Raw genomic sequence first — 24,956 nt, 5'->3', positions numbered from 1 at the left:
ACATAACCTACAGGCTTGATGTCCTTGATCAAATGTTACAGAGAAACTTCACCCATCTAGAGGCTTGAACCAAAGACCCCTTGATAATGGGTGGCTGGACCAAAGTGCGTAATTTGACCAAAAATGTTTTTAAATTGATATAAAAACTAAACAAACGCAAACAGTTAAAATAATTTAAACAAATGAAATGTTTCGAAAAACTTATCAATATTTTTGTACCTTATCTGTTATATGTCTGGTTAAGAGACACCAGACAGCTGATGGTTGGTTAGACTTCAGTTCAAGTCTGTATTGTGGGTTGTCACTAATGTTGTATCTGTCTTTCTTTGGCCCTTCTTTAGCCTGCCATGTACTGTCAAACAAAAATGTTATATTTAGCTAAAAAAAAATTGTTTATTTCAACTTAACAAAACAGAAAACTTAAATCCTTTTAGCCACAATTTTTTTTGTTTGGTTTTACAGCATACAAACACAATTAAGGTCATATGGTGCCGAAACAGGAAAGAACATTTTGCCTGACCTTGGGTATAACAAACTTAAACCAACACTAGGGGTCAAAACCACTCAACTGCTGGAGCTAAGAGATGCATAGGCTTCAGTTATTTGAACCCATTTAGTCACCTGTGATGATCATGCAGGGATAAACACCGCTGCAATTCTGATGCCTCGACCCTATAGGGCAACCCCTGAGCAACAAGGGGCATTTTGGCCACATAGAAATCTTCAATGATGTTCAATGAACAATTGAGTTAAATGGATCAGTGACAAAAAAATCTTTGGAAAAATATAAAAAGTAAAATAAGATTTGATAAATATCATTGCAAAGATTTTCTTTCAAATAACAAACATACCTGTGCATACATGTGGTGTACTTGAACAATTCTGGATTCCAGTTGATATATATGACATCATAAAAATGGATTAATGATTCATAATCTATCCAAAACACACCTGAAAATAACAATTGGTATACATAAATATTGAAACTTATAATCTTTCCAGCTTTTCTTCTTCACTGTTTGTAATTATGAAAATATGTAAGATAACTCATTCAATACAGGATTCTGTTCTCATGAATTAAAGAGATCATATACTTGTAGTTTGAACAGAAAAATGCAGAAAAGGTCTGAAACTACATGTTTACATAAAAGTGACAAAAAGATGCCTTATTTTCATTATTAAACATCAAATAACATTTTAAAATTTTATTATGCAAGCATGTTTTATGTGAATTTTCTTACATCTTCTATTCAAATCAATTTCTTTTCAAGTTTGGAAGGGGGAAGGGATTTTGGGGGTTTGGATGTAATTACCAATGCATATTGAAAATACAGTCAAAAATGTGAACAAAAGCCTTCCAAGGGAGAGACAAAACTTGGTCTTCATATACAATTGGTCTTTTTACATAAGTAACTTTATTCAATGTTATCAATGAAGGGTATTAAAAAAAGTGGCCTTTATTTACAAGGTCATCTTTATTCAGATGTGGTCTTAAGCACAGGTTTGACAGTATATAGATTAAAAATAGTGACTTGCAAGCTTTTACTGACTTAGATTAACTAAAGATGTCACGTCTTATATTACTCAAGGCATGGCTGAGTCAACAAGTTTAAACAAATTATCAGTCAAATTGAATATTGGTTTATACAGAATTTATTTTAGTTCGATTGTGTAGGAAGCTACAATCTTATAGACACACTTTCGAATCTGTTCCTGGAACCAACCAGCACTGAGCAATGAGTGTAAAGTTTCTTGCTCAAGGAAACAATGACTTGCCGCTGACGGGGTTTGAACCGGCTTGCGGCTAGCGATCATTAGATCACTAGTCTGACGCGTTAACCACTTGGCCATGCCGCCACGTTTGAAATTGAATATTGTAAGTTTACCATTGTCAATTATTTGAGCACTTTTGGGGTCATAGTTGAGCGCCTTCTGTAACTCTGGTGTCCAGTTTGTAAGATCGTTCTCACAGTACCTTCCCTTCCATCTTAAATGGTTCCATGGATTCTTTAACATCAGCAGTCTCTTGCCCTATATGAAGTTTTATATTTTTTATTTTAGATTATAAAAGATATTACAAATATACATTTCTTTTTTTATTCAATGGTTGAGTTTCAAATCGCGCCAACACTTTGTTACAAAAGCATATGGTGACTTTTCACCTTTACTGGTGGAGGAAAATATTAGGTGCCCCTCTGTAGGGCACAAACAGGAACCTAAGTAGAACAACTGACCTTCTGCAAGTGAGCTGGATAGCTTCCTCACATAAAAGAATCCTAAGCCCCTATTGGAATTCAAAAATACATTTTTGTACACAATTTCTATTGTGAGTTTAATATAAACAAATATCTTCCAATGTTTCTACTGATAACAAGGCAAATGGAAAGCTGCAAATTAGGTTAATCTATATACGTATTTTATTTTCCCATACTTAATTCCATGTATTTGACATAAAAATTCTAAAATTAAAACAAGGTAAATAAAACAAATCAGTTTAGATCAACCTACTAAATTTACTTTATTACAAAATTGTAATCTGACCTTGACTTCTCTAATATCTAACATTGCATATGCATGAGTAGGCACAAGTCCCGCCCTATCAGCTTCTGCATCATTGAGATCTCCAGTTGCCATGGTAACAAGACAATGACCTTTGTGAAATCTGTCGAGGATACGCTTGAACTCCTTGTCTTTATCAAACCTGTCGTCGTTAGCATTACTCATGGAAACACGCTCAGGAATCCAGCCCGTCAGGGCATTCAGATCTATATTCTGTTATGCAACAACAACAACAACAAAATTGTACACCATATTATTCTACAGCAGTAATAACATTTCTTAGACAACGAAAAAGATGTTTAACTTTGACAACACTAAATATCTTTAATGGTCTTGTGAATTGTACAAGTTGGACAAATCTATTCATCATCTTAACATGCTTTAAGGAAAATTCTAAAATAAGTACAGACTGAATAGCAAACAGTGCAGATGATGATTAAATGACATGGGTGTACAAGTACCTGCTGATCTTGGTCTGCACTATTCTCACAGATAGAGAAAGTTGCCGCAGGCTTTGGGAAGTTAGATTGAAGATGCCTCCATTACTTCATACAGAAGTAAGAGCCTAATTCAGAAACACCACTCTTTGATAATCTTTGTTAATATTTTACGGAGAAATATGACTATAATTCACAATGCTAGGGTCATTTCACTGCAGTATACTTACAGAGTTAGATCCAGGGAAGTCATAACCTCCCATTACTTTCATATATGCCTTCTCCAGAATAGATACCCATAGTTCATTTCTATTGTTAGAGTAGGAACACAGTAACTCTCCATGCTGATCCATTGGCAGAAAGTCATCTACAATCACCTTGTGAGGAATGGGAAAAAAAATTAACCATTATTGACAATTAACAAAATACTATGCACTTAAGTTTTACAAACTTTCTTCAATTTGGAATAAAAAACAGTAATGTAGACAAAAATAAATTTGACAATGACAAATCTATTCTAGTATTTTAATATGGTAACTGATTCTTTTTTTCAGATCATGTATCATGTATGATGGCAAGACAAAACAATGCTTTACTACAATATAATTTTTCATAACCTTACCCGTATATAAGGATCTTCTTTATAAAGCAAAATTTAATATAAAAATGACTTGACAATAATAAATCTCCCTATTCTTGGAATAGTTGAGCTAAAATCAGTTAATCTTAAAATTGAAATCCAGGCATGTATAATAGTACTCAACAAATGCCTTATCAACTACATGCATAACATGAAATTTACAAGGAAAGATACCTTTCTTAGAACACCATTTATGTTAAGTTTGACCATGTATTTCCCACATGGATTGTACACTGGATCACCATTTTTATTCTGTGGATAAACTATACTGAAATACAAATGGTTTATCTTTACTTTTTTTATTGTGACCTCAAACCAAAGGTATTACAAAATACCATCAAAAAATCAATAAATCTAGTAAATTTTATTTTCAACAACAGGTATACACGTCTTTGGGGCAAAAAGATGGTACTGTAAGTGGGAGACATATATCTCCCCTGTAGGCAGTGAATGAGCATAAAAGATAAATTTGTACATTAATCAGTGAAAAATGTATTGAATCAATATTATTTAAATAGTGAAAGGTGCATTACATTAAACATAAGAATACCTGGTAATGAGTTTCTTCTTAAATCTCCTCTCATATTGAGCACTGATTGCAAGAGATGCTACAAAACTGCAGTCTGATACTATAGTCTGAAAGTGATGAACATAATACATAAACTCTTATCAAATCAAACAAAATGATAATATCTATTCTTGCATAGCAATCTGGCGTTTCGATTAGTTTAACCCATGCCGGAAATTTCATCTGGCATGGGGGAGCCAGATGAGTCGCGTGCTGTACAATGGCACGCTTAGGATGATGTCATTTTACCGTTATGAATGAAGTTGCAATTTCATAAGCTGTTGTAAGAAAGTAGTTACGGTTGTCATGATATAAATTTCCATTGAAAATAAAGATAAAGAATTTAAAATATAATGGAATATGGTCACGGCAAGCCTCGTTACCACCCACTTGGCGGGTCACCTCAGGACGGATATCCTGATCCGAACCGCAACATATGACAGATATTATTAATCTAGCATATCACAAAAGTGTCTGAACAGGTCCCAAATGAAGGACAAGTCATGTGCTTTGAATAACATCATTTTGTTGGCATAAGAAATAAGTTGGGTGTTCTTAAATGACCTCATTTCACCTTTGTAGCTTAAACAAAGTTAATAAACATATGCTACGATCAGAAAAAAACAGATGAGAATTTCAGGCTCCAGTGCAGAGGCTTATAACCCCTTTAAACAGTTATCCTAGGGCCAGCTCTTTACATCTGTATGGGTAGCAAGTTAAGATACTCTCATTTTCAAACCACAATCATACATGTATTTTTCATTGACTAGTAATTAGTAAAGATAGGCACACTATGCTTGTATATACATTTGGTAAAAAAATTAACATTTGAACCCCTAAAATTTGGCAACACAATCATAAAAATTTGCCTTATTTATATGTGCAATATTTTACATGTATAGTTCAAAACCATCACATACCTGTCTGATGCTTAAACTGGACACGGCAATAATCATTTTAGGATCATCACAGAAATCTTCCGGTCTTGCCCATTTGCCAAAATTCTGCTTCTGTTTTGGTGACAAAGCCAACTTCCCATCTTTATCACTGTAAGAATGTATACATCAATTTTTAAGCACAATAAAAATACTTTCATGCTAAACTTGTAAGAAAGCAAGTGTCCTATATTCTCTAATAAACACACCCTCCTTTTATAAATAAAGAAGACGAAAATTTGAGTTTCCATGATGAGAGCACTTTATTATTACAAATCAAAGAAAATTAGCACAAACTATACACAGCTGGTGCATCCTGTATATATATATTTTTGTCTGCAGTTAATATCACAAAACCTTTATATTATTTATATTTTGAAAATATCAAATTTTTCTGTATTTTCTATTAACCCTTTCCCTCATGAGCATACTGTGAAAAATGGCCGTTTTCATTGAAAAACCTCCTGTTACAAGTTCAAACTGCTATGAAACTATAAAAAATGCTTCAATACTAATCAAACTTGGCACAGATGTTGACTTGACCATTGCCTTTGTAACAACATGCTCAGTATTAAATTTCCTGTTACCATGGCAACAAGGAGACATCTCAAAATTGCCAAAAATCACTAATTTTATCAACCTAGGGTCGATTTTAGCCTCTCACAAGTCCAAAATTTTCAAGGCGATGAGGGGGACTACCGTCCACCTTCAAACCCCCCAAACAGAAGGGGGTAAATCCCCTTTCTGGCAACCCCCTGATGTATCTTTGGATGGGGGGGGGGGGGCGGCGCCTAAAAAGTGATCACTTTTTTAGCAACATTTCCCAAACGAAAAACAGTGTTTGGAGCCTAAATAGGGTAATTTTTCACTGTTTGAGGGCTCAAAAAGGGGTGGGGGTCGAAAAGCCGTCAAACGTCTATATGAAGCAAAGGGTTAACATCCCCTTTTTATGGAAAATGTAATGCCCCAGGGATCATTTGATAGTTACTATCTGGTAGTTACTTTGATTTATTTTTTGTTCAAACTATATCGAGACTATTGAAAAATTACTTCGATTAGACCTTACATATTGAGAAACAGACAAGCATTATTGATATATGATTTTCTTTAAAAAAAAAAAACATAAGAAAAAATGTAACAATGAACAGTAACTACAATCTCTCAAATCAGATGTTGCAACTCTAGTCAGTATCACAGATGAACATAATCAGTATTTTGGAAGCATACATATAAAAAAAATATTGACAGGGTGAGCATGTTTCTATCAGGGATCAACTTACCTGAAAGGGACTGGAAAAGCAAATCTTTCTTTCATATCAACAGACAGGAAAGGAACATATAATCTCCCATTAACATCTGAGGTAATCCTACAAAAATAGATTTTAAAGATTTAATGTTTACCTTTCATAATATAATAACACATAAAATAACATCATAGAGTACTGATCACAGAAAACCAAATGTAAGAAATTACAATATCAGATATATTCTTATCTTAAATGAAATCAATTATGGTAGTTTGTTTGTTTGATAGGTTTTTAGGTCACACCAACACAGTATAGGTCATTTGGCGAGGTTCCAGCTTTACTGGTGGAGGAAAACCTCAGGTGCCCTTCCTTGCATTATTTCAGGAGTAGAACCACCCATGTTCCGTAAGCTAGCTGGATAGATTCCTCACATGAAAGAATCCAAAGACCCTGTCCGGATTCAAACCAACAGTGGTGAGGGGCAAGTGGTTTGAAGTCAACGACCTTAACCACTCAGCCAAGGATGCCCCAATTATGGTAAGCATAATTCATGGATTCTGCAATTCCATTGACAAGATGGTACAAGACCTTGTAACAAGAGCTGTCCGTAAGACAGCGCGCTCGACTTTTTTATTGCTTGCCAATAAAAAAAGTTTTTGCAGTAAAAGGCAATACAAGAATCTCTGTATTTTTAAAGTGAACAATGGCCATGAGCATTAAGATATTTAGTGAAGAATTATTTTACTGAATTGTGTGATACCCTTGAACACTGCAGCAAAGTTTGAAATGTTTAAGTCAAAAGAGGGCTGGTAAGAAAGAAAAAAAAACTGAGTTGAGCCTTAAATAAATTTAATAGTATTAAACCCACTTTGAGAGAATAAGGTATTTTTACGTCACTCAGAACACCTTGGTAAATGACATAATAACATAATTTTTCAAGAAATCTATGCCAAGGAAGCAGTATATTTTTGTACAATCAGCATAATATATAGATTTGACTTTGTATGTGAAAGTATTATAGTTACCTTATAATACAAGTAATAGATAAATTTTATCAAGCTTTTTTAGATGTTGTCAGTTGGTCACAAGTGGATCTCTTTCACACAAAAAAAAAGTACAAAAAGAGAAAAATAACTAGTTGTTTGATACCCTTGAATATTACAGCAATGTTTATATGACATAATTTATGGTAAAGTGAACAAGTGGATAGGAATGAATTTTTTTAGATTTTTTAAGTTTTTTAGTGCTTGCCTATAATACAAAACATTGACAGTTAAGGGCCATAATTCAAATAAAATCTTTGACAGAATTACCTTCTCCTGGACATGTTTGGGAATCATGATTGTAAACAAGTATTCCAACTTTCAAATTAATATCTCAAACAGTTCAGTCAAAAAGTGGACTGGTACTAAAAACTTAACCAAGATTCTAAGTCGATAAAAGGCCTTAATTTTTAAACAAATCCTTGACAGAGTTACCTTCTCTTGCGTACAGATGGGGGTAATGATGTGAAATAGCATTAAAAGTTTCAAAGCAATATCTCAAAGGGTTAAGGCAATAAGTGGATTTTACCCATATTCAATGTATTTTCTAAGTCAAAAAGGGGCATAATTCTGTCAAAAACCTTGACAGAGTTATGTCCTCTTGTCTGTTGATGAAGGTCGTGATGGTAAACAAGTATGGTCAGTTTCAAAGCAATACCTCCAATGGTTTTGAAATAAAGTGAGGTGGTACAAAAAACTTAACCAAGCTCAATACACTTTCTAAGTCAAAAAAGGGCCATAATTCTGTCAAAAACCTTGACAGAGTTATGTACTCTTGTCTGTAGATGGAGGTTATGATGGTGAACAAGTATGGTAAGTTTCAAAGCCATACTTGTAATACTTCTGAAATAAAGTGGGGTGGTACGAAAAACTTAACCAAGGTGTGACGCCAACGCCGACGCCGACGCCGACGCCGGGGCGAGTAGGATAGCTCCCCTTTTCATAGAAAAGTCGAGCTAAAAATGTGTGTGTGGGGGTTTTTTTGTAGTTGTTTTTTTTAAATTTTTTTTTTTGCTAATGCTTTGGGAAAACAAATTTTTTGGGAAAACCCATTTTTTTCCCATTTGTACAATAGTTTAAGCATAAAGGCCCCTTTTGGTAATCAAAGTACTGGAAAGGTTTGGGCCGTAAAGTTCATCCCCTGTTTTGGGCAACCCGGGTTTTTTTCCCTTTCCCGAAAGGGAACTTTCAAATTCTAAATTCCCTTTAAACTGGCAAAATTTTCAAAGTAACAGATTCAAGAGTGTGTGTCCTAATAAGCCTTACACTTTCAAACAGCTTTATCACATAAAACTAAAATAATATACTTTTTAAACTACACAAATGTAGTTCAATATTTTCACCCATGTGAAAGTGAGTGAAGTTTCAACCCATTTCGCTTCAATAGTTTTTGGAGATACTAAAATTGCATGCAAAAACTAATCAAAGTGTGATGAGGACACTTAACACCAAATGCCTTTCGTGAGTACAATAAGCTATCCCTAATCTTCAAATAATGTAGGCTAAAAAAAAGTCATAATTTCATTTCACTTACACAATCTGCATACATTGTCTTTACCTTAACACATCAATTTCCTCTTTAGTATAAGCATTTACGTCCAACATTTATTACACCTGAAGTCCCCCTTTCTGTGACCTTGCCCTTGTTACATTTGGTACTGAACCCTGTGACCCTTGCTCCTCATCATCACTTCCAGCAAATGCCCCAAACCCAAGTGGAGGGACAACTTTACCCGCAGAGTTCATTGGTTTATTGGTGGGGGTCATAGCAGGGGCAACTTCTGATTTAGGAGATAGTTTCTTTTTTAAAACTTCTGCTCTGAAATAAATTTCAGATGGTTACTCTATCATACCATACTCTTATAAACAAAGTATATATCTTAATCTATGCATAAACAAATAACAACAATAAATTTACAAATTGTATAAAGACCCAGAAATGCCTTTTTTATTTCTCAAATACCCTTTATTTTTGGTGTACTTTTATTGTTTTCAAAAGGTTACTCATTTCTTCTGTTGCTTTTCAACAATTAGTACAGTTATAGTGATTAAGTTTTTTTGTACGGAAGTAAAAATTTACTACTTTTTTTTTAAAATTTGCAAACCCTTTTATGACAAATGTTTCGCATTTACCCGTTTCCTTTTTCGGGGTAAAAACACCCTTACAACCCTAAACCTTTTTCTTTAAATGTTAAAAAACCCATTTTTCCCCTTTTTCTAAAGAAGAAAAAAATGTTTTAAATTTCCCAGGGGTTTTTAAAGTGGCTTTAACCCCTTTCATTACCATTTTTAGAAACCCTTGTTCAGAAGAATGGCAGTAAATATGGGGTTTGCCATCTTGTTAAAATAACTTTTTAGCTTAACCCTTTTATGTTTAAAGTATGTTTTCTTCATATTTAAACAATTTTATTTTGCTATTTTTTTATCACAATTTAATGCTATAAGTCAATTTTATGCAAATTACCTTAAGATTCATTTTACAAAAAGGAATTTTTTTTAAAAAAAATACATGGCTTCTAAATTTGTTGATTGTCTTTTTTTCCACCAGTAAAATGTAAAATTATGTTAAAGCAGACAAAATGGAATTGATCTTTATTTGTGGATTGGTCAATTGATGAAAACAACAACAAGAGGGCCATGATGGCCCTGAAGTCGCTCACCTGTATATAGGCCCCCGGAGCGGGGCCAGTTTAAACCCCAGGGCTTTTATTTGAACAAACTTGGTAGACACCCATTAGAAGATGTTTCATGCTAAACATCTAAGGTCTAGCTGGTCAAGTTTTTTCTTTACACATATAGTTAAAAACAATGACACACCTGTGGCAGGGCCAGTTTTGACCCAAGGGCTTTTATTTTAACAATCTTTGACATTGTAGACACTTACTAGAAAATGTTTCATGCTTAATATCTAAACTCTAGCTATTCGGGTTCTTTCAAAGAAGATTTTTTAAGTTTTTGTATTACACATAAAAGGAAAATGAATGACCCCCGGGGCGGGGCCAAGTTGGACCCCATGGCTTTTATTACAACAAACTTGGTAGACACTCACTAGAAGATGTTTCATGCTAAGTATCTAAACTCTAGCTATTTGGTTTTTTTCAAAGAAGATTTTTTAAGTTTCTGCTATACACATATATGGAAAATCAATGATCCCCGGGGCGGGGCCAATTTTGACCCCAGGGCTTTTATTTGAACAAACTTTGTAGACACTCACTAGAAGATGCTTCGTGCTTAATATCTAAACTCTAGCTATTTGAGTTTTTTCAAAGAAGATTTTTTAAGTTTTTGTTATACATATAAAAGGAAAATGAATGACCCTCGGGGCGGGGCCAATTTTGACCCAGGGCTTTTACTACAACAAACTTGGTAGACACTCACTAGAAGATGTTTCATGCTTAGTATCTAAACTCTAGCTATTTGGTTTTTTTCAAAGAGAATTTTTTAAGTTTTTGCTATACACATATAAGGAAAATCAATGATCCCCGGGCGGAGCCAATTTTGACCCCCAGGGCTCTTATTTGAACAAACTTGGTAGAAATCCATTAGAACATGTTTCATGCTAAATATCTTAGCTCTAGCTCTTTGGGTTCCTTAAAAGAAGATTTTTTAAGTTTTTACTATATGCATATAGGGAAAATCAATGACCCCCTGGGACGGGGCCAATTTTGACCCCAAGGCTCTTATTTGAACAAACTTGGTAGACATCCATTAGAACATGTTTCATGCTAAATATCTTAGCTCTAGCTCTTTGGGTTCTTTAAAAGAAGGTTTTTTAAAGTTTTTACTATATGCATATAGGGAAAATCAATGACCCCCTGGGGCGAGGCCAATTTTGACCCCAGGGCTTTTATTTGAACAAACTTGGTAGACACTCACTAGAAGATGTTTCATGCCAAATATCTAAGCTCTAGCTCTTTGGGTTTTTTAGAAGAAGATATTTAAAGTTTTCTCTTTTGGTTGCCATGGCAACCAGAGTTCTGCATGGAATTAAATTCTTTGAGTTTGAACAATTTTCAAAGGTGACCACCAAAGGAACATTCTTGTGAAGTTTGAATGAAATTGGCTCAGTGGTTTATGAGGAGATGTCATTTAAAATAAAAGTTTACGGACGACGGACGGACGACAGACGAAAAGTGATCACAAAAGCTCACCCTGTCACTTTGTGACAGGTGAGCTAAAAATTAGTCACACATGAATAATAATGATTTTGCAGTATGTAACTAAAAATATAGTGTAAGTATATAATCAAATCATCAATACTTATAATATATATCTTAAATTCTTAACCCTGACTATGCTAAATTACTTAAAAGGACTTGTCCATCTTTCAATTTAGACAAAACCATGCTTTAATTTTTAGGGAAATTTTCAATATAACTGCTGACTAAATAGCATTCAGTGCAGGCATAATCTGACACATTGATCAGATTGCATATCTGCACAATTAATGTGCCATCTAACCCTGGTCTGCTCTGGTTTCATGGGTACAATTAATTGCTGCCTTCAGGTTAAAGTAATATACTAGTACTTTGCCAAAGTGGATGTGTGCCGCTTTAATCTATATAATGGGCAATTATTATACCTATCTAGAGCTTGTGAAGCAAGTTTCTTCACCTTTTCTTGCAATGCTGTATCTTTTGTTTCATTTCTCTGCAAAAGAAAATCAAAATTACAAATTAAAAATCAAACTCAAATCTTTGGTGAACAATCTTGTCCCTATCTTCAACAAGAGGGCCATGATGGCCCTGAGGTCGCTCACCTGTATATAGGCCCCAAAGCGGGGCCAGTTTAAACCACAGGGCTTTTATTTGAACAAACTTGGAATTAAGACACCCATTAGAAGATGTTTCATGATGTTAAGTTTTTGCTATACACATATAAGGAAAAACAATGACCTTCTCCCCCCCACCCCACCCCCCGGCAGAGTTGAACAAACTTTGTAGACACTTATTAGAAGATGTTTCATGCTTAATATCTTACTCTAGGTATTTGGGTTTTTTCAAAGAAGATTTTTTAAGTTTTTGCTTTACACATATAAGAAAATCAATGACCCCCGGGGCGGGCCAATTTTGACCCCAGGGCTTTAATTTGAACAAACTTGGTAGACACTCACTAGAAGATGTTTCATGCTAAATATCTTAGCTCTAGCTCTTTGGGTTCTTTAAAAGAAGATTTTTTAAGTTTTTCTATATGCATATAGGGAAAATCAATGACCCCCTGGGGCGGGGCCAATTTTGACCCCAGGGCTTTTATTTGAACAAACTTGGTAGACACTCATTAGAAGATGTTTCATGCCAAATATCTAAGCTCTAGCTCTTTGGGTTCTTTAAAAGAAGATATTTAAAGTTTTTTCTTTCGGTTGCCATGGCAACCAGAGTTCTGCATGGAATTAAATTCTTTGAACAATTTTTAAAGGTGACCACCAAAGGAACATTCCTGTGAAGTTTTGATGAAATTGGCTTAGTGGTTTATGAGGAGATGTCATTTGAAGCAAAAGTTTACGGACAGACGCCGGACGAAAAGCGATCACAAAAGCTCATCCTGTCACTTTGTGACAGGTGAGCTAAAAATTAGAGTTATAACATGACAAACCTTGGCTACAACGGATTAAAGTCACAAATATAATTTTAAAACTGATTTGACTGATAATTTTACAATAATTGTTCCCTGGTATTCTAACTAACTTACTATTTTAGGACATTTTTCTTTATCCTCCATGTACAGGTCACTTACAATTTTAGACATAAGTCTACAGCTTCAGAGCACAGATGTAACTTACTACACTGGAGCCGCGATATAGCGCTCATCGGTATAGCGCTTATCTCAGTAGAACGCTCATATGCCTTGGCTCCCAAAAAAAAAATCGTATTTTTCGCCCATTATAATTTTTTTTCATGTATATCAATACCGCACCTTATCCACTATAACGCTTGTTCAATGTGTCAGTCAAGTGCAATAAACAGTCATAATTACGTCACTCATGATAAGAAGGTGTGAAGTCATACACAGGTAAGCGTTAATCCGCTCTTTTGTTCATTTTGAACTGTTGATCAGTCAGGTATCAAACTGTTAGCTAAGACATGCAAACACCGACGAGTTAAGTAAATCACCCAAGCATACAATTAATTTTAAAAAGCATGCACTTTCGATCTATCTGCAAAAAAGTTGTTGAGGATGACTGATTTTTTTTCACAAGAGACAGCAGGAAAGACGATTAATTTAGTCCCATCCACTAGGTATCAATTTTCATGACCACACATAACTCACGTTAACACCGCTGTTTTACTGGAAATTTATAAACATTCATTCGTGGTTTATATTTTTAATTCGTAAATTTCATGTTTATATTAAAGATATTCAGTAATACTTTACAAAATAATTAATAATAATATATAAAAAAAGCTTGGACTGATATCCATTGGAAGGTAAGTAAACAATCAATTCCACTAACAAGCGTTATATGTTTCGGCGGTGGGTGGGGTAATGCGATATTTTCGCTATAATTACAAAATGAGCGTTATAAAAAGTTACTCGTTACAACGCTGTCTTGAGATCATGGACCCCAACATGAGCGCTATATCGCGGCTCCAGTGTATTTAGGACATAATTCTACAGTCCCTTATACAGATGTAACATGCTATTTTATACACAGTTCTACTTTTAGACATAATTCTACATCCTCATGTAAAGATGTCACTTACTAGTTTTAGACAGTATAGAAACATCCTCTTTGTACATATGTACATGTAATTTACTATTATTAGACATAATTCTACATCCTCAGTGTACAGATGTCACTTACTTTTTTAGACATAATTCTATAGCATCAGTGTACATAATGTAGCTTACTCATTTACTATTTTTAAGACATAATTCTACAGCCTCAGTGTACATTATGTAACTCACTTTTTTTAAAACATAATTCTAAAGCCTCAGTGTATATAATGTAAGTTACTTTTTCAGACATAATTCTAAAGCTTAAGTGTACATTATGTCACTCACTATTTTTAGACATAATTCTATAGCATCAGTGTACATAATGTCACTTACTATTTTTAGACATAATTCTACAGCGTCAGTGTACATAATGTCACTTACTATTTTTAGACATAATTCTACAGCCTCATGTACAGATAGAACTTACTATTTTTAGACATAATTCTACAGCCTCAGTGTACAGATCAATAGCTTCCTGTCCATTTCCCATCTCATCCTCTTCAAATGCTTGTTTTAATAAAAATTTGGCTCTTTCCATATCACACTGAAATTTATAAGATAAATAATTTATTATCTCATATAAATAGTTTTTTTGTCTGTGTAGCTGTATTTAGATCGTTTTTACCTACATTTGTAACCAATTGAATTGTAGGTTACAAAACTTTCAGCCAAATAAGGATGTGCACCATTGGTTAAAAGAGCAGCAGGTATGAAATTTAAAAAAAAAGAAAAGATTTGTTATTTTTAGTTGATTAAAAAATCTTTCATAAAAATATTTATATACCTTTAAAAAATAGGTAAAAACAGGACAAATATTTACAAAGGTGAAGATATAAAGTAGCCTATGTTTCTGAATCCCCAACATTTCCCCTCCCGTTATTTTTTTAAAGCTGACAATTCCCCTCCCATTCTTTTATCAATCTGTACAATTCCCCTCCCATTCTTTTATCAATCTGTACAATTCCCCTCCCGTATATCAACCCGGGCAATTCCTCTCCCGCTGTTTTGTCAAAGCCGAAGTTTCCCTCCTGTGATTTGAACATACATAATATTCTTTTTTCAAAAGATATTTTTAATCTGCTTGATATGCTTTAACAATAATTAATAACAATTTGAAAATGATTGGTTTTGAATTCAAAGACACACTTAATTACAGAAGGGCAGCAATGATTAAAGATTTTTCATTGACAGTTTGTTCATCTTATGCAGCAGCGGCAATGATTAAAGACCATTTAACGTCACTTTTGTGTATTAATAGTTGTTAAAAATTCCGCTCGCTAACAGTTTGTTCTTAAGATTAGAAACTTTCATCTTCAATGATAGGTAAAATAATTACAGAAGAGTCATTTTCCAAAAAAAAAAAAAACAGGAGGGGAATTGTCCGCTCTGCCAAAAAGACGGGATGGGAATTGTCCGCCCTGTAAAATTAAGGGGAAGGGAAAGTCCGCCCTGTAAAAATAATGGAACAGGAAATGTCTGGGTTGTAAAAATAATATGGAACAGGAATTGTCCGGGAGGGGAATTGTCCGGGTACCTATGTTTCTTTGAAAATACAATTGTTTTCAAATCTGCAACCTGGTCTGTAAATACTATGCTATTCCTGGTATGGTAACTATTCTGTACAGGAGAATTACAAGAAACTCAATACCATTCTCTTTGATTCTTAATAAACAACAATTCATTGCTGTAAGAAAGAAATGTTTCAATGAAGGTACAAACAGATGTTATTGTGTTCTTTGAGTATTGTGTATTTTCCTACATATGTTTATTTTTTGTTTCAAAAGATTTCTTTCGAAAACAAGAGCAATCAAATATTCTTCGTGCTAGACAGTACGAAAAGGGGTTTAACTCTCTAAAATGTTAACTCACAAGTTATGGGACAAGTTTCATGAAAGATAATCACAAAGAACAAGTGTGTGAAGCTTCAACTCATTTCCTTCCGTAGTTTTTGATATACATGTACCAACTTGCATGTTAAAACTTAACTAAAGTGTGAAGGGGAATGCCGACACAGATGTCAAAGCCTGTGTGAATACAACAGCTCTCCCTATTCTTCAAATAGTTGAGCCTAAATCTAGATTTTTTAACAGTTTATATGTATCACTGATGTAATAAATAGGGATAACAATAGTATAAACAGCCTCTTTTGTCACTTCTATAATTATCTTTATTTACATTTTTGGGTTTTCCAATTCATGTTTAAACGAGTGACAATATGGTTTAAATAGTCAAGATAATAAAATTTAATGACACTGAAAATGGTAGAAAAATGCACATTTGTTTAAATTATTTGTTTCAATAAACTTTATTTGTATATACCTGATGTGATGACATGGTTTGATTCATTGCCTGGGGATAACTTGAAGCTGAAAAATAGAAATAATTCTTAATGATAATCAGTTGCTACCTCAATATTTGTTTGTTTGATTGAGTTTTACGTCACACCGACACAGTATAGGTTATATGGCGATGTTCCAGCTTTACTGGTGGAGGAAGACCTCAGGTGCTTTCCGCGCATTATTTTAGGCACAAACAGGCACCTGAGTAGAACCATCGACGTTCCTTAAGCTAGCTGAATAGCTTTCTCACATGAAAGAATCCAAAGTCCCTGTCAGGATTCGAACCCACAGCGTTGAGGGGCAGGCTACCTCAATGGATAAAGCACTAAGTACACAGATCTTGGAGCCTTGGTTTTGTTGTTTTTTAACCTTTCAATGGATGACAACAAAATGTTTTATGCAAAATGACCCCCAGATAACCTCCATTTCTATTTTATTAATTGAATAATGATGAGAAGTTGGCAATTGTTTGTGGAAAAGAGATAAGTACTAGTACATGTACAGATTTCATGAAGACTTGTCAGGTATATGTTTGCCAGTGTACCTGGCTATGCCTTCAATATGTTTCAGTTGGCACAAAACTCAACAAAATGAACATAAGAATCTCTTCCTGAAAGTATGAGTTTAATAACTTGGATACTGCGGAATAAGCATTTTATTGCCTTTGATTCTAGTATACATTGTAGTTTACAGGTTTCAAAGTTATTTATTCTTAGTAGCCAATAAAAAATACATGTATGTTGAAAAAGTTAAACTTTTGCTGTCTTGTTGCTCTCTTTTTTTTTCTGAATTACATTAATACTTCTAATTCTAAATTTCGAAGGTACACCTTAAAACTAAATCAAATGTTAGGATTTATAATGATATCAGCAACATATACTGGAGTTATGTCCAAAGATTATCTTGTTAGTGATTTTTTTTTTCTCAATTTTCAAAACAACCTGTGTCTTTCTAATATAGCTTGATAAATTAGATGGTGAGGAATACCTGAATTGAGAATTGTTTATGTATTTACTCACATTTATAAACATTTTATAAAATTTTCAATTTCAATTCAATATTACTTTCATGGAACATAGCAGACTGAAAGGCTATCTATGTGGACAGCTTTCTGTCTTTCAGTCAATTAAATTAATTAACTAGCTAATACAGGTCAGCTGCTGTTAATTCATGTTTCTGGTAAAGATTTGCACAGGGCATTTCTAAGAGAAAATATATGCCCATTTAAATCACAGCTAAAAATCCAACACTTACTGATTTTTTTCAGTTCCTCTGCCCTTGTTATATACTGTTGAGCTTTATCTACGATACCTGGCATTTTAGAACCACTCATTGCAGCATTCAATAACGCTTGAGCAGCTTCCTGATAATATACAAGACAAAATTTGTTCATGTCTTACTCCTAGAGTCCCTCTGTATAATTATAAACATGGATAAGCACCTAGGTAAAATGATTTTTACCATCGTAATCAAATATATATTATATTAAAAACCGGACAGATTTCATACTTCATAAATTTAAAACACAAAACACACATTTAGCCAGTGTATCAACTGGCATATGTATATGACAAAGTTCTAAGTATTTTATTTCATATTAATATTTGGAAGGGTTCATTTGATCTAAACAATGGCAAAAAATATATCACTGTTAAAATATCTAAGTCTAGATACCAATATCCACTTATGATACCACCCAACAATTGAAGTCATTTTATTATGACCTACTGACGGTCTTGGGAGAGGGTTTCATGGTACTAATAAACTTAAAACTTTTATAAAAACAAATTGACCAATGATCACTTGATTCTTACAGTGTAAAAGAATATTGCCATTGGATGCTTATTGTGCTGGTCACATGTGACAGCTTGTTGAGCAAAGGAAATTCCATCTTTCTCCAGTGTGTCTGGGTCAGCACCATTGTTTCCATCGAAACCCGGGTCTGTCATGCTGATAGTTTGTATCTTATACCATTACACCATTCCTGTAAAGCAGAAAAAAAATTGTGGAACCTGATCTTGCATGCAAAACAGCAATTTTTCACCAAATGTAACAAGAGACCTCCCAATTGATTTTTTTTAAATCACACATTTTCCAGAGAACTTTTCCCAAAAATCTGAACAAACTCCAAATTTTTTACTTCCCAAATTAGCAATTTTAATGATAATTCTTCCCAAAATCAGGAGGCTAAGGCCTTTTCCAAATTTAGTGAGAAAAACCACTGCAAAACTTAAACCAATAAATTTTAAAAAGGGATATAACTCAGTTCTAATCCTTGCTAAATTTAAGTGCATTGGATAGGGATCTCCAGTTATGACCTTGTTATGTGAAGTTTTGAGTAACATTTAACCTTCACATGCTGATTGATGAAATAAGATGTACATGTAGTTGCACGCAAAATTTCACTCACTGTTACACAAATTATCAGGCTTATATTTCCTAATAAAGTTGAAATGAGTTGGTAAAAGTAAATGCATTGTTATTGTGACTGTAGTCAATGTTGAAAAATTTAATAATTGTTATCCACATATGGCTGATTTAAACTTTTCAACATTTTTGTTTCCTACCATAATCAGCCATAGTGAAACTATATATGTTGGTGCAGTACAATTTATGCATCAGCATTAGATCTTTTTCTCTGAAAGTGATCATTATACATTTATGCCCTATACAAATATGTTTACAAGTTGTTTTAGTATTTTAAAATAAAAGAGTATTTTTTATTAAGCAATGATAACAAGTACATCGCTGCCTAGGTGGATTACATGGCAGTGGTGACATATAAATGGACATGTATGTAAGGTGACAAATCTAATTTCAGTTAGTGTTAGCATGTTCATTTTGCATTAATCTTTCATTGGCAATTCTATTTCTTTCAAATCATTACTAATTAAATTGATTAAATGCATAAGATCTAAAACTACACATTTTTGAAGTCATCTGAAAAATGTAAAATATCAGAACAATCATAATTAAGGATAAACATGAAATAGGTTTTCGTATATGTCTTATAATTAGGACTAACCAACTGTCAGCCATTTTACATATGATTTATATGATATGCAACTGATAAGAATACATGTAGGCAGTGGCTTGTTGGTTCGGACACTGCATATTGGAGTAAACTTTAGGGTCACCGTCAAGCATTGTTCCTGGGCAGGCTGTCAAGCAGTTTACCAGTACTAGTTGCCTTCACTTTCGCAAGGAACTGAAACTTCTGTACTGGTTGGGGACCACCAAAACCGGACAACCACCAAACCCGGACGGCCCCGAAAATGCTTGATTTAGAATTTTCTTTGTTCAGTGGTTGTCAGTCACTTTTTTATCAACAATAAATGCATGTTTCTTCTATAATTAAGTAAATAAATTTATTTCAACCTCCGTAAATGGTAATATTTTAATGTCTATTTCAAGAATGTTGACGTTGAAATTTGGGGGTCAAGAAAGCAATGCCTGACCTCATATAACAGCAATAATTATTTGCAAAGTAAACAATAGAATATCCAAAACTTCAGCATTTGCTGGCTGAAATATTGTGTGTCAAGTTAAAAATAAAAAAAAGAACACCAAAGCTTTTATCTGAATTAAATCAACGTTATTACATATCTGTCTGGACACATGGTACTGTAGTATGTACAATTTAGGTAATTTTGATACCCTCCTTGACGGGCCTCCGATATAAGTGTCAACATAATCAGAACTAAACAAACTAGTTTGTTAGTTAGGAGAAGAACCTAGCTGTACTGTGTCAAATTTTCGTACCTGTAGCTTTAAAATTATGAAATTTGTATAGAAAAATGTTCAAAAAGTGTCTGGTTGATGGTCCCTGACCAGTACATGCCAGAGCACAGGTACAGTGCGAATAACTGTAGAAAGGATTTCATGATCAATCACAACGTGATGTTACTTGGTGACTTTAACTATGATTTACTTCAAAAAGAGAAGGGAAAACCATTGATGGATTTTATTGAACTATTTGATTTTAAAAATCTAATACAATCTGCAACATGTTTTATGAAAAATTGTACTCCTTCCCTTTTGGATGTCATCTTAACTAACTCTAAGCCTCTTTGTATGAAAACAATGAATTTTGCAACTGGTATTAGTGATTGTCATAATATGATAAGTACAGTGATAAATAACACCATTCCAAAAAATCAGAAAATTAAAATTAGTTATAGAAGCTTCAGAAATCTTGATATTAATTCACTAAATATTGATCTTTCTTCCATAGTAGTTTAGTAATGCTCTGAAGAAAATGTAAATAAAGTATATGAAACTTTTGAACAGGATATCCAACAAATTTTTGACAAACATATTCCTATAAAACAGATGTATAGAAAATCAAAACAACTCCCATACATGAATAGAGAACTTAGAAAAGCAATATATAACAAAAAAATGTATTATAATAAATATTTAAAATGTAAAAATTCCAAAACATGGGAACAATATAGAAAAGCTAGAAATCATGTAAATAAGATAAAGAAAAAGTCAATAAACAATTATTTTAATGAAAGGTGTATAGGAGGATGCAAATCATCAGAATTCTGGGATACAATCAAACCATATTTATCAAATAAATGTACTCTAGAACAGCCAAAAATTATTCTTAATGAAAATAATAATATTATATCAGACGACTCAGAAGTTGCTGAAATTTTTAATAGCTTTTTCACAAATGTAGCAGAATCTATAGGGAAAGATTATGAATACAATGTAGAAAATCATCCTAGTATTGCTCAAATCAATGATAGAAATTTTTTACAAGATGCCTTTAGCTTTGAACAAACATCACAAGGTAATATATCTAAACTTATAAATAATCTAAATGTTAAAAAGGCCACAGGGGCAGATAAAATTTCAGCCAAATTTATTAAACTAGGTAAACCATCACTAGTTGAACCGTTGACAAATCTAATTAACATCTCAATTAAATCACAAGTTTTTCCTACTAAATTAAAACAAGCACAAGTAAAACCACTTTTCAAAAAAAAATGACGTTATGACCAAATCTAACTATAGACCAGTAAGTTTATTACCTATTCCATCTAAACTTTTTGAAAAGGTATTATTTGATCAGCTCTCTGCTTTTTTTGATGATATATTTGACAATTATTTATGTGCTTTTAGGAAAGGCCATGGGTGTCAAACTACTCTGTTAAGACTGCTTGAGGACTGGAGACAGGCCCTGGATAACAATGAATATGTGGCAGCAATTTTGATGGACTTATCTAAGGCATTTGATTGTCTGCCACATGACATTCTTTTAGATAAGCTAAAAGCATATGGCTTATCAGGCCTGCCACCAACCTCATGCAATCTTATCTGTCAAACAGGAAACAGCAAATAAAAATAGGCAATATTGTAAGTTCATGGGCTAATATATCCAAAGGTGTCCCTCAAGGATCAATCCTGGGCCCTCTACTGTTCAATATTTTCATAAATGACATATTTTTCTTTATAAAAAAATGTACTTTATATAACTATGCAGATGACAATACCCTTTCTTTTCGGACTAAATATTTTGATGAACTAATATGTACCTTAGAACAAGAAAGTAACTATCTTATAAATTGGTTTCATTTTAATAAAATGCAAGCTAACCCTGATAAATTTCAAGCTATTGCTGTAGGGAAGAAAACTTTCACTAAATCCCCAGCTTTCAAAATTAATACTAGTGAAATAACTTGTGACGAAATTGTAAAACTCCTTGGCATCGACATTGATCAACAATTAAATTTTTAATTTTCACATAAGCAATATATGTAAAAAAGCTGCTAATCAGTTAAACATCCTCAAAAGAATAGGTCACAATTTAAATCAAACAAATAGGCTAACAATCTTTCATACTTTTATTTTGTCCAATTTTAATTTCTGTCCTATGGCATGGCATTTCTGTTCAGAAAATAATACAAACAAGATGGAAAAACTACAGGAAAGAGCACTCAGATTTGTATATAATGATTTTAATTCAAGTTATGAAGATATGCTGATAAAAGTTAATATACCAACTCTAAAAATAAGAAGAATGAGGGCTATGGCCATTGAAACTTTTAAAATTTTTCATGATATGTCTCCTGCTGTTCTGTCTGACCTTATTGTCAAGAAAACTACTGGTATTAATTTTAAATATTCAAATATTTTGCAGATCCCACAAGTAAGAACTACAACTACAGGTAAAAAATCTTTCAGGTATGCTGCACCTGCTTTATGGAATACTCTACCCGAAAATTTTAGAAAATGTTCAAATTTTGCTCAGTTTAAAAAGTTAATTTCATCCTGGAATGGTAAACAGTGTAAATGTATTGCTTGCAGCTAACTTCTATATCTTGATTTACTCCACTTTTTTATTTATTTTTCTGGGTATGAACATTTATCATTTAGCTTCTTCAGTTTTTTCTTGCTTGCTTTAAATGTGTTTTTTGCTATTCTTCCCTGCTTATGTTAATATTATCATTTAGTTTCTAGATAGGATGTTGCTTTATTTTGTGATCTTTTGTTTTGATCTTGCTTTTTGTTTTGTTGTTTTTTTTGTTTTTTTTGCTTATCTTTTCCAGCATGACTCAAGCTAGCTGTTAAATGAGTTCAACTAATGACTTACATGTTTAATACCTTCTGTCTTTGTGTAGCCTGATAATCCATAGTCTTTCATATTTAAATTATATATTAAAATGTATGTTGTTTTTTAGTATTTTTATTTATTTATTTATTTAAATAATTCATTAAATTTTTAATTGATTACTCGGTATATTATTGAACTTTAAGTAAATTTTTAGATACTAGACTTTGCTAGTGATGTAGATTTGGGTAAACTATCATTTTTAGTTTTTTAGCATATGATTCGTTTTTATAAATATATCCTAAAAGGTCTATTTTATGCATGTGATGTATATATATCATGTCTAATCATTTTTTATTGTAGCTGTTTTATCTTTGTTGATCTTATACTTTATGTTATTTACAGTCGGTTATAAAAGCTCCTAGAGCTTATGTTGTAATGTTGAAAACTTGCCGACTTGAAATAAAACTTATCTTATCTTATCTTATCTTAACGAAAGTGACCTGAGCTGCGCTGTCTGGGAATCGAACCAGTGTCGTCTGTTACACAGTCCAAGGCTCTACCTATTGAGCTCAAAAATATGAAAATCAAGAAGAATATGCATATATAATTATATCTTACATCTTATAAATCATTCATCACTGAGTCATCAATTGGTATTTTTTACTTTTTAAATTATTCTCAGTTAATGTTATCACTTTTTATTTTTTATCTTTGGTAGACTAAAACAATCTAAAGTAAACATTAACAAAGTCTGTATAAATTTCAATAAATAAAGAATGTTATCAATCACTTTCTGAACCAATATAACTAATTTAAATGAAATATATACTCGTTTAAGGTTCGTAAATAAATAAATATTTACTTTCGATTTCCTACTCACTGAACGCTTGAACGTTATCTGTAAAGCGTCTGGGTGCAAAATAGGTTTGAAGCTATTTTCCGTACCATAACCGTACGCATCTTTAGGTTGCAGAGAACTAAATTCAGTTTCAGTTTCAGTTTATTTCTAGTAATATAGGCCTCAGGCCCAAAATACAAAGTACAACAATACATCAAACAGTAGAGTGATAAATTGCAAATACATTTGTTACTAGATGTAATGAATTGAATTTGTAAATAATTATACAGTATTTATCTCTTCCTTTCTTACATTCATTGCATAATATATATATTTAGCAATAGATATTACTTCATTTATTATTGTTGATGACATGAGAGAATAAAATAAATGGTGGGAATGATGATGTAACCATGTATCTTTAAAATAGACAGCTCTGATATTGTTATATAGTGAACATTCAAAGAAAAAATGATATTCATCCTCAATAACATAAATATTTGTCTTTAGGCAATGAAAGCAATATCTTAAATCTCTATCTATTCCAATATGTCTACCTTTCTCTATCATAAGATTATGACATGAACAGCGAAAATTAGAAAAAGCTCTTCTATACTTATATGCTAAATCTAAACTTAAATATCGTTCAACATTAAGTAAAGTCTTAATTAAAGTACTTGTAATGTAATGCTTTAGGAGAAGAATCAACAGCATTATGCCAGTTTTGTGAATAACAATCAAATAAGCGTTGCTTAAACATATCAATGAAATTTAAGTCATCACCGACATCATGAGAGATACATACGTATCCAAAACCAAATTGAAAAAGCATATCTTTAATGTTGCCAGCCCATGTTTTCCGTCCAGATTCGTGTAGTCGTTTTAACATCAAATAACAATGTTTTGGGTACCTATGATCTCCCAAATATAAATATAGAACAGTTAACACTGTTCATTGATAGTTTAAACACATATTACACTGCCAATTTGACAAAGTAAACTATGCAAAAGTCATTAGTCCTTTGTTTGCAGATATTGGTTCATTTTGAGACACTTCACCTCCTAGGA

General features: G+C 32.9%; 1 protein-coding gene across 1 annotated transcript in view; it reads right to left on the bottom strand.

The window, feature by feature from the left end:
• The window catches only part of LOC132753108 (calpain-7-like), a 30,078-nt gene extending 6,072 nt beyond the window's left edge, over window positions 1-24,006 (bottom strand). The window contains 16 exon segments of the mRNA XM_060743531.1: window positions 220-352; window positions 852-951; window positions 1,887-2,031; window positions 2,542-2,772; window positions 3,227-3,373; window positions 3,811-3,904; window positions 4,187-4,272; window positions 5,125-5,251; window positions 6,420-6,506; window positions 8,988-9,248; window positions 12,012-12,079; window positions 14,574-14,690; window positions 16,466-16,512; window positions 17,740-17,848; window positions 18,300-18,469; window positions 23,913-24,006. Coding sequence (XP_060599514.1) covers window positions 220-352; window positions 852-951; window positions 1,887-2,031; window positions 2,542-2,772; window positions 3,227-3,373; window positions 3,811-3,904; window positions 4,187-4,272; window positions 5,125-5,251; window positions 6,420-6,506; window positions 8,988-9,248; window positions 12,012-12,079; window positions 14,574-14,690; window positions 16,466-16,512; window positions 17,740-17,848; window positions 18,300-18,434 — 1,887 coding nt within the window. The 5' untranslated portion in view covers window positions 18,435-18,469; window positions 23,913-24,006.
• Between the last annotated feature and the right edge of the window lie 950 nt (window positions 24,007-24,956).

The sequence above is a fragment of the Ruditapes philippinarum genome, unplaced genomic scaffold, assembly GCF_026571515.1.
Source record: "Ruditapes philippinarum isolate M1 unplaced genomic scaffold, ASM2657151v2 ctg299_1_1_1_1, whole genome shotgun sequence".
In the NCBI taxonomy this organism is placed as follows: Eukaryota; Metazoa; Mollusca; class Bivalvia; order Venerida; family Veneridae; genus Ruditapes; species Ruditapes philippinarum.
The sequence above is the reverse complement of the archived record's forward strand: the minus strand, read 5'-3'. Positions and strand labels throughout refer to the sequence as shown.